We start from the raw sequence: 11,333 nt of genomic DNA on the forward strand, positions 1-11,333 counted from the left end.
GAATGGTCTCTGATGGGAAGGCAGGCAGGCTGCTAATTCAGAAAAGAAAATTTCACCTGCTGTGGAGAATGACCAAGGATCAGAAGGGTACGTTTGTGCTGATTGCTTGATCTTCATGGCTAATAACTGTCTCCAGTTAAAACCCCCGTTCACGTGAACTGTGGTATTTTACATCGTACCTACGGGTTTCCCATGCCACAGGCATGTCTGAACGGGACGGCTCCTCCCGCGTGCGTGCTTGCTCGCACTAGTGCTCGCACTAGCTGGGGCACCAGGTGTCAGGGCGAGCATCGCGCTTGGCTCCATGCGGGAGGCTCTGCTTCGGGTGCTGGGGCAGGTGGCTTTGGCTGCTCCCCTCGCTCCTTTGCTTTGCTGCCTGCCCAGCATCAGTAACAGCACCCTGCAGGGGGGAGCAAACAGCATTTCTGCTGCCTCTTTGAATTTCAGTGTTGTGGATTTAAATAAACTCATTTTCTGTGCTACATTACAGCTTGGCTACCTTTGCCTGCTGGACAACGGGTTCATTTGGCTGTGAGCTCTGTGGGTTTTGGTCTCCCTCAGGTCACTTTGAGTTGACCTACAGGATGGAGCGAGATGTCCTGCTGGAATACCGGGTCTCGTGTGTTAAGGTCTCTGCAGGAAGCCTGCAGACCGTTGGAAGTCCACATCAAGAGCAACACGCTGCTTTCCCTCGGCTAAGAGCGAGCAGGGTGTACGTGAGAACAGAAGCTGCCTGGAAAAACCAGCTGGTGGCACGTGCACGCTTGTCTTGCAAAGGTAGGGAAGTGCTTGCACTTAACCCGGGCCAGGTGGTGGTCTCAGGGCTCCAGCAGTCATTTATCTTAGAGGGCACGTAAGCTGAAGGTAACGGGTGTGAGCCACAGAGCCACAGGGGAGTTGTCTTGCAAGGCTGCCCTGCGGTAGGTACCTGTATCAGTAAGAGCCAGCGGAGTTGGGGTTGCTTCGGGACTGCGACCGAAACCGCTGAGCTTGGGTGCACGTGTATCCGAACTGGGACCAACGGAGCAGAAGTAAGCAGAAGCAGGTTGTTCATTTGGGAGGAGACTGGCGGGAGAAAAGGAGGTACCAGAGGAGCAAAAAGGTTCGCAAGTGGGAAACTGGAAAGTAAGATACAGATCAGGTAGAGAACGAAGGAGGGCAGATTTTAGGAACTGTGGCAGATTTAGTGTCGCTGTCCCACTGGCCCAAGGCCACCGGGATGCCAGAGGCAACCCCTGGGGCAACTCGCTGGAATGCCCACCAGGGCTGCTGTGGCAAGGCCTGGGGTGGAGGGGAGAGCCTGGAGGGGTAACTTCCACCTTGGTGTTAGGTGGTGTGGGGAGAGAAGGGTGCCAGAGGTGGATCCAGTAGTAGTTGTGTGTCATGCATAAGATTTAACGGCGGTAAATGGTAGCTCCGTAGCTGTGTGTAACAGCAAGCCAAATAATGTAAATGGATAGCCTTAGTCTGTCTATTAGTTAGTTAGGTTATTTGATTTATTAATTATTAGTAATATGTGGATTAATCAATAAGAATTATAACCCCTTTCAGTTATGTCTCCAGCCTGCAGGTGATTCCAATGACATTGGATCATGCGTGACCGCATCCCTGTGGAACCCAGGACAGCATGGAAATGCTGTAAATGTATCTTAAATATCAGTCATATTCCTGCGCTGCTTGGGCTGTCTTCCATAGCAATCTGCAATCTTTTGAGTTCCTCCTTAAAGAGGATGTATTTATTGTAAAAGCTCTTTTATTCCCAGTTGTAGCTCGACAGTTCCTATGTGGTCAAAATTGTCTCAGTGTCGCATGTGTCCTGGTGAGTATTTTGGTTCCAGATTACGGTACCTGTTTCAGAGCAGGGGGTGGGGGTTGCAAATTTTTACTTGGGACTTTATGATCAGCTTTCCAAATCAGTTTGGATGCTTCACAGCTGCCATTGCAGACAGGTATTTTTTTCTGGGCAGCCTGTTATTTCTTTCTTCCTGTGAAATTCACAGACGTTTTAGTTTCTTTTGAGAAAATTCTCATTCCTGATTGAATTTCCTTTGAATCTTTTCTAATGATTCTCGGTCAGATTGAATGTCGTACGAGTCATTTCCCTATCTGTTCCATCTCGCTTCCTCAGTTCCTGACGGTTTCTCTCCTACCACCTCTGTCCTGCTGGCTTAGTTTTTGCATTAGCCAGAAGTTCAGCGTTTTTCCCAAGTGGACGGGTACCAGTGGTCCACTGTGGGTGTGCTCTCTGTGGTGCCTGCACACCAGAATGTTCTTCAGGATGGGGGAACAGAGAGTCTGGCTGCCCGCTTAGAAATGCTCATGCTCTGTTTCCTTGGATGCGTCCCTTCCATGTGCCCGGCCAGCCACAAGCGGACAGGCCTCCTATTTCAGCTGGGTTTGTTAGGGATGGTGAGGGATGCATTTGTGTGCCAGATTACCTATTATACACGTCTTGTGTCAAGATCTAGTTGGATGAAAGGAGTGCATTAAGATATCATTTGAGAAGGGTTTATTAGTTAATAATACCTTGAAATGTACTTGAATGCTTTTCATCATGTGAATTTATGTAAATGTCTTTGCATTGAAAGCTGAATTTTTGGAATAAAGGCAGTGTTAGGTATGCTGAGGAAGCTGAGCTCTTTGGCTTTGGTCACCACATCTCTGAGAGCTGGAGGCTTATCCTCTCCAGCCTGATTACTTTCACAGATCACAAGAAAGTTTTCTTCTCTCAGTTCAGAGATGAAATCCTTGTGGAATTGTACTGATTGGAGAAATGCAAATGTATAAAAAGTTCTCTTGGTACCTACCGCTATGTTGAGGCTGGATGAATGCCTCAGCAAGTTGTGCTCCAGGTTTTTCTGCTGGTTCAGCTGTTGGACCTTCCTTAAAACTTTGGAAGCACATATGTCCTGCTTAACGCCAACTCCCTGCATGCTTTCTGTAACAACTAAGGTTACTTTTCAGCATTTAATTCTCTATCCTGCTGCAACTGGAGCTAGATGGACTGGTTAATTTGAACCTACCTCTGCCCAATACTATGGATTGCTCCCTCTCTGGAGCCATATGAAAAGATTTGATGGTTTCTTCCATTGGAGCTAGAGGTGGCTGCTAAGGGTACCAACTTTAGAAAGGGCAGCAGCTTTAGAAAGGGTAGCTCTCACTGCCCTGGGATCCTCATCCATTCCTGGTGATAGCTGCTCATACCTTTTAGTTAATGTAAACGTGGGAAAGCATACACATAAGAAGGAGACAGCAAATGACTGAATAAGCACTCCAGAGAGAACAGCAGAGACAGCGTTAGGAGGGAGCGCTGCATCTAAGGACTATATCCTTGGAGGGCAGTGACTACAGCAACATTCCCATGTCAGCTTCTTTTTTTGGCTTTTTTTTTTTTTTTTTTTTTTTTTTACATTTACACTTGGAAAAGCTTTGGCTGTTGCTAAAGGTAACTTTTAGTGAGTTACGCTCCTATTTACTGGCATTTTTACTCTTCCCTTCTCTCCCTCACCCCTTTTTTTTGAAGGACCAATGATTGATTTTGCAGGCGGAGGCAGTGCGGTGTGCATGGAGGAATGTCACTTTCTCAACATCTTCTAACCACTGCTGGCTTTTGTTGCCTAACTTGTACTTCTTACCCGTCCTTATAATACATGTAAAAAAAAATTCACTGAAAAAAATTTTGCTTTTCTACTGTTGTTCCTGATTTGTTTTGGATTAGAAAATCTGGCACTCAGCACGGTGCAGAAGACACGCAGCAAAGCCAGACTGCACTGCAAAATGGATTACTGCAAGGTACAGCAAGTGGGGGTTGGAAAGACATTGCACATAGAATTGAAACCACCTTATCCCACGCGCTGGTAATCTTGCTAACTCTAATTTTATCAGAAAGTCTGTCTGATCTGATTTCCATATCCTGTTTCTTTCCATTTAGTGTGTGCAGTCACTTTGGCCAGTTGTGTTTGTTGTGTGTGTTTACTTCCTTAAATTCATGGAAATGAGTGTGATCCTTCTTTATTTGGAGCGATAAAAGCAGAAAGAGCTTTTGTATCAACATCATCAAAATTGAATTTGTGAAAATATATTTTCTATATGAGGTTTTATTTGATTCTTTAATTCATTTCATTTCCTGAATTTAGATCCAATTATGTTCTTCCTTTTCAGTGTATTCTGTTGTCCATGCTAGACTAGCTCTTCTCGTGACAGATGCAAATATTAATGAGATGTTGGATCTGGTGTGTAGGCATTATTGAACACTTACAACATGATCTACATTTGTATTTACTTTCTGGCTCTGGAGAAAATGATCTGTCATCAGTGATGTACCCATGCAGGTGATTACTTGACTGCTCCGGTGAGAATCTCAGGGTAAAAAAGGTTGAAGATGATGTGAGTTTGAGCTGAGGGAAGCATTGCTCCTATTCTGGATTTGTAGTTGGCCTGGGTTATATAAACTTTATTATATAGAGAATTTTTCTGAGTGAGGTAGAATGTAGGTTTGTATTGAAAGAGGGACTGCTTTTCCCTAGAAATAGTAAATGGGTGGAAATGACTATATTTAAATAGAATTTAATCCGTTACTTTCTTCCCTCTGGTCTCTCAAGTCCAAGGCTGGGTAGTATGCAATAAATCTTTGCATCACAACTACATGGACTAAAATACACAAAAAATTATCACATCCTTACAACAACAACAACAACAATAACAACAACAACAACAACAAAAACAGAAATTCTGAGTAAAACTCTTAGGCACATTGGTGCTATAGGTATATGTTATGGTATTACAGAGCCTTTGTAGTGTGGGTTAGACTTCGTGCAATTTTTCCAAAATGGGGAAACTCCAAGGGACTCCAGAACAATGGACATGAACATGCAGAAGCCCAAGCATGGCAAGGTGGGTAAGTTTCTATTCCCCCACCATTTCACAGCCCGTTTTCTGTTTATAGTTGTGTTAAACTGCTGGGTTTTATCTCAAGGTGCTCCGGCATTTCTGACCTAAACATCCTACAATGACCGGATGACACGAGGGCAGCAGAGACTCAGTCGTTGCAGAGCAGGGGATGCCAAAGCCCGTGCTAGGGCAGGGAGCAGAGGGCGAAGATGCCTCGGCTCTGCCACCAGGTAGAGCGTGAGGACAGGCCAAAAACATCTGGGGAGGTTGGGTGTGTGATGAGAGGCACATTGCTGTTTTCTCACTAAGGAAGAAAATTCCCTAATAATTTGTCAGGCTCTACCTTTTCAATCTGAAATTCATTACTACATCAAAGTGAATGCCTTGCTGCTAACAGAGTAAGTATCTCTATTTAAAATGTAAATGAGATTAAAATGTATGACTTACAGGACACTTAAAGAATTCTGAGTGGCTGGGTGGATGGAGTTAGTCTTATTTTAAAAATTGACTTTGACATAATTTAAGTAATAAGCTTAGTTTCTGATTCTCTGAGAACTTGAAACGTAGCAAGTTGTTATTAAACGTGCATGCTGCGCTACGTGTGACACATGCCGAGTTAAGGGTGGTGGTGGGTTGGCTGGTTTGCAACCCCGAATTATGGCAGCCTGCAGATGCCACCCTTTTCCTGAAGAGCATGGGAGCATTTCAGGGGTTGGGAGAAGCACATAACTAGAAGTTATGTACCTCCTGTGTCCCCTCCATCTTCTGCCCGGAGGAGAAATCTGTTTGAAAAACCTGTAGTGGGCAATTCTTGGAAGCAGACACCTGGATGGAGCTGCAGGCTTGTCAAAAGGAAACCCGGAAAGCATTAGCACAGATGGGGTTGACACAGGAGGTCATGATCTCATTTCATATGTCACTGCTTAATCTTAGCTGAGATAATTACATACATATGGCTGTCTAAACATGAAGTCAACAGGAAGGTATCCAGCTACATGTGGTAGTACGAGTAAATCAGATTTAACTGCAACAGCCAGCAGCTGAGGATATTAGGTGAGTATCGGATGTTCCCTGATGAAATTTATATTTAAAAAAACCCCACAAATTTACATTTATTCATTCTTTGCCTGTCTCTATGGGCTGGTACCCATATGGATACAAGTCATGTTAATATCTCATCATGTTCAAGTAATAATCAATATAGAATTTTGAGTTACTTATTTCTATATGCATTTTCGAACATGACAGAACGAAAACTCTCTGTCCAGGAAAAGGTGTAATGTACTGCCTAAACCATCTGTAGTGCCGGGTTGGTGTTGGCAAGCTATGAGTAACGTACAGGTGTGGGTTGTAGGTACTACTGGCAAGCAGGCTGCTGAGCACTGCGCACCATTAGGGCTTTGATAGCTGCTAACCCCGGCAGCGCTGTAAAACCCTAGAACAGAGGCTGTTTGCTAGGACTCAGCACCAGTACAAAGTGCCCCTGGTGCTTTGCCTTTTGTTGTGTTGACCCCAAGAACTTATTTTTTTTAATTTCAGAAAGCCTGGCCATTACCGTGTTTCCGTGCACGTGTGAGTCGTGGCTCACAGCCACTGCAGTGCAGCTGTGTGCCCGGTGATGGTGCTGGGGACTTACAGAGCTGCCTGGGCAGCCTGGGGGAATTTGGGCACGATGATGCCTTTGCAGCAGGCAGGCAAACGCATCGGTTTGTTCCGAGCTGGGCGGCAGGTTCCTGTACAGCCATGAACTAACACCGCAAACTATATTTCCCAACCTTCAAACAAGAGCATCAGCTCTCTCCTACTCCGCCTTGCTGGGCTTTTAACCCATTTGTCAGCAGAGATGATTTTTTATTATTATTGTTTTCTTCCCATGTGTATTAAACTGCAGTTGAGCTCTGGGGTGGCATACACAGTCAGATTTGAACAGCCCCCCCCCCCCAGGTTCATTGCCAAGTTGTTTTGTTAACCAGGTCGCAAGGAGACACCTGCATGAGGAACTCCTGGAAGGCTTCACGTGCCTGCTGGGCACGTGCTTTGCTCCGAGTGCTTGTGCTCCCCAGGTCCTGAGCCCCCGGCACAGGAGACAGCCCCTACCCTCCGCCCACCCCCACGGAGCTGCACCAGCGGTAGGTACGTGCCCTCCCTCCTGCTCACACATGCTCTTGCAAACTGAGATTTCAGACAAGCGAGTGAAGACATACTTCGGTTTTATTGTTGTTTAGGCATGGATAGAAACATTAATTCTTTTGCGCTCTTGGTTCTTGAAACGTGCCTATCGTGAACTCGGAGCAGTGAAAAAGCCAGCTCCTAGGACTGACGATTTAAAGTGCATAGGAGATCTAGCAGAATCCCAAAAGGCGAGGAGCTGGGTTTATTCCTTTTTCGTAGCTGTGGAAGTTGAAGGACTTTCTTTTTTTTCTTTTTTTTTTTCATATTTCTCCTCCTCTCCCCTGTATTCCCCAGACAGTGGTATGAAAATTTGCAGCCCTTCCCTATGCTTTCCCTTATGATCCTGGGAGTTTTTCTCTCTGTATTTAAGAACTATCTGTAGTGTTACAAACAAAGACAGGTGATGTTTGCACGCTCCTGCGCAGGACTCTGTTACAACTTTGCCTGTTTAGAGTCGTGCCCACTGCAGTTTGGGTTTTTTGTGTGTTTTTTTTTTAAAAACGTGTATCACTTGGCAGTGTTCTCGCACTAAAAGAAAAAGATATATTTGTATATAAAGTAACTCTTTTGTGTGTTCACGTTTTATTTTGGAAAAACAGGTGTTTAAAAATTTTAGAATTTTTTTAACAAAATTCTAAAAAGAAAAAAATCACAATATTTACAGAGATAACAGAATGGCTTAGCCATGCAAAACAAATTACTTTGGTTTTTTTCCCCCCATTTTACTTTGGTTTAAATATTGACCAAGATTATAATTATTTTTTTTCCTTTTTGCCAAATAAACCAGTAACAAATCAAAGTTTAGAGGCATGTAACAGGATTTCCCTTGAATATTTTATACAGCATAGAGTTTATAGGACATCTTATGTATTTAATCCATGCCAATGCACTACAGGAAGCTTTTATTAAGACATCAGTCACTACTGCCCAGACATGTAACATTTTACAAATTTACAAGTAACAGTGTTTTCTTCCCCCTAAATAATGCAAAAGTGGCAAAATACATTTCCTAACGTCCATCTTTTTCTTCTTTTTATTTATTTATTTATTTATTTATTTTTGCCTACCGGTCTATAAAAACTTACTTTTTCCCTGGATATTTGTAAATGGAAACCTGATGTTCTGCTTGCTCTACCGTCCCTCTCCCTCAAAGCCGCCTGCTACCTTCTTCCCGAAACTAACCTTCCGCGTAAGATGCAACTTCTCTCCCCTAAGTACAACCTTCTGTTGGCCATTTACCCTAAAACGTTTCCTTATCAGTACCATTCTAAAAATTCCCTCAAGCATAAAACATGTTTATAAAGTTACAAACTTGAATGTAACTAAAGATACATAGACATTTCATTGTTACAATTATATGTACTGTTTGATAAATTAGGTACCAGTTAAAAACACTAAAATTATCTCAAGGTGCATTCAATATCTGTAGCATAGTTAACAAAAACACACAAAAAATATATATATATTCTATTTTTGTGGAAAAAAAAATGCAGCTTTGATATGACCACTTTTTAAAAAAAGTTTCCAATTCTGACTGATATCTTTTTGAAATGAAGAAAAGGTACAGTATTTTAAGGCAGCGGATAACATAAAGGAGTTAAAATTAATCCAGAATTCCAGTTCCTTATCCTAATTCTAACATGAAAGACAGCCGATAATGAAATGTGTGTCTTGCTTTAGAAGAAGAGGATTATCAGCCACCTCTGCAGGTAGGCTAGGAATTTCTCATTGTGTTCCTTGCTCAATAGCCAGACTTCTTCCTGGAAACTCTTGAGTCCCTCTCTGGCTGTTGCGCTTTGCATGGTTTTTAAAATGTTCGCTTTTGTTAACAATTTAGTTTATTTCTGTCACAGCTGTCACGCTTTCTCTTTACTGTGATATCAAAGGAGGAAAAAGGGAGTTTGACGTTTTCCTTTAAGACAATCTCACACTCTAGGTACTTGCTACAAAGCAGAGGCTTCACTGATAACAATCAGAATTAGACATGTACCTGCTCAAAGGGTGTCATAAAAACAATGGAAATAAAACCATTACACTATACATCAGATTAACAGCAACTCCCAGAACAAAGCCTTACAGTGTATAAAAATAGCTACGTAAAAAATTTACATAAAGGCAAACAAAAAGAAATCTTCAGTGCAGACATTTACAAAAAAATATTTCAAACAGAACACAACATGGTGACCTATTATCATGGCTGTTGCCAAAATTAGTTTGTGGTGGTGTTTGTTTTTTTTTCAGCTTGAGATAACTGTGTCTAAAATCCTTTGAAAACTTGGTAATATGATCTGTTTAATACTTGAACCATGAATAGCTGTCACTTCTTTGTATATGTTTAAATACAATCCACGTTCATGCTTCAGTTGGTCTATATGTATTCTCTGAAAACAGGAAAGATAAAGCCAGTTAAAACATTTTAAAATATGTTGCCCAACAGAAGTACTTGGTGTCTAACCTTCCAGCAGCTACCCCAACAGTACTCTGTGCTGCCCTGCCACAGTGAGAATGCTTTCTTTCGTAAGAACAGCCGTGGCAATATTGTTCCCGGTAAACCCAGTAAGCTTATCTGGTAAGGAATGGATTTATGTCCATTTCATTTATGTAGAGCTGCTGATCTGAAGAAATAAAGTAATTAGAGTAAAAGATTGCACTGGGGGCACACGGTGTTATTTGAACTCCTGTGGCCCGTAAATACCCCCCGCTAACTTCAGCTCCATCTCATCAACCCAATGCTGCAATGTTGCAGAAGGTACCAGGTCCAGGAAAACCCCCACACAAAACAAGCCCCAACCAAAAATATTACATAACTTTCCCATAGAATCAGAGTAGAAATGCTAGGTATTTACCCTGCAACTTTTTCAAAATCTAAATTTACTTATTTTCCACTTTGAAATCATACAGAGGGTATAATTTTGATATTCCCAACTGCATTTTCCAAACTGGTAAAACAGTGATAGTGCTATCAAAGGGCATACAGCAATGCGGCATCTCTTCATATATAATACTATCCCTCTAAATAATTCAGTGACTTCTGAATATCCAGTGCAAAAATGGTGCCTTGTACTTCAAAATCTCAAGACAACACTAACATATTGAAATTATTAATAAGGACAGCTGTCTTCATTTCTATTAGAAACTTTTTAATCTAAATATGGAATGTCATAATTCCACTATATGCCTTAGACCCCTGCTGCCTCAAGTAGGTAGCAATGCTATTTATTTGAGATCACTGAAAGTCAGGTCTGCCTGCGGCTTCCCTCCGGAGGAACCCCCAGCGCAGCTCCGCGGAACACGCGCTCCTCTCGGTTTTAGGAACAGCTGATGGCCAACGCAAGACACCCCTGTACGGTTGGCTGGATTTCATGCTCTTGTGCTACCACAGCGTTGCTGTAAAATGGCCTTCGTTGGGCAGAGAAATGGGCTCAGCCCTACTTTGGGTGCTAAGGGGAGACACGGCAGTGGTGCAAGTCTGTGTGAACACCGGGTGGTGCTCTTGGTGCTTTGTACAGCTCCTCTGGTGCCTCACAGGACTTCTGCCTCCAGCCAGCGAATAGGATGCTGTGTATTTTATACGAGGTAGCAGTCGGGGAAACTTTCATACCGGTTACTAGCTTCAAATACAGTGTCTCTTTCCAGGATATATTCAATAATAGTGTAAGTATGTGAAATCTTGAGTATAAGAATGATTTTATTCTAAGGAAGGTTCCATGCAGCAATGAATAAAGCTGACCAAGGACTTGGAAACTGTTGCTTTCAGTAAGGGAAGAAGGTTTGTGTGAACATTGCAAGTCATAGCTCAAAACCTTCTAAACTACACCTAAACTTACTCTTCATATACATACATACATGCACACATACACCACAGTGATATATTATACAAATTGGTATTTTCATTTCCCCAAGTACATGGATAAAAATACAGCCAAGTGCTAAGTTATGTCTAAATGTCAGGCTTTTTTAATACGTGCATACGCAGGTACGAATTCTTAACTGGCCAGGGACTTGAGCCTGCCTGTCCTAATATTGCAGCTCTCAAAATCATCCCACTGCCTGCCCCCTGGAAGGTGAGCAACAGACTCGGGGCTAGCACTGCCAGCACCAGAGGGAAGCGGTGGACAAAGGGATGTTACATGCTGCAATATGAAACACTCACCTGGAATGACGACTGACACATTTTCTCTTAAGTTTCAGATTTATGATTGTTTTCTTCTAGTTTTTTGTTTTCTTCTATATTTCCAAGATCTTTGTCTACATGTTTTGATGCTGTCCTA

At 42.6% G+C, this 11,333-nt stretch overlaps 1 protein-coding gene across 1 annotated transcript in view; it reads right to left on the reverse strand.

The window, feature by feature from the left end:
• Positions 1-7,083: 7,083 nt before the first annotated feature.
• The window catches only part of ALCAM (activated leukocyte cell adhesion molecule), a 37,656-nt gene continuing 33,406 nt past the window's right edge, over positions 7,084-11,333 (reverse strand). Inside the window, exons 14-15 of the mRNA XM_037378256.1 lie at positions 11,216-11,330; positions 7,084-9,443 (exon numbers count right to left, since the gene is read on the reverse strand). Of these exons, the coding sequence (XP_037234153.1) occupies positions 11,243-11,330 (88 nt within the window). The 3' untranslated portion in view covers positions 7,084-9,443; positions 11,216-11,242. The remainder of the gene's footprint in view (positions 9,444-11,215; positions 11,331-11,333) is intronic.

The sequence above is a fragment of the Falco rusticolus genome, chromosome 2, assembly GCF_015220075.1.
Source record: "Falco rusticolus isolate bFalRus1 chromosome 2, bFalRus1.pri, whole genome shotgun sequence".
Classification (NCBI taxonomy): Eukaryota; Metazoa; Chordata; class Aves; order Falconiformes; family Falconidae; genus Falco; species Falco rusticolus.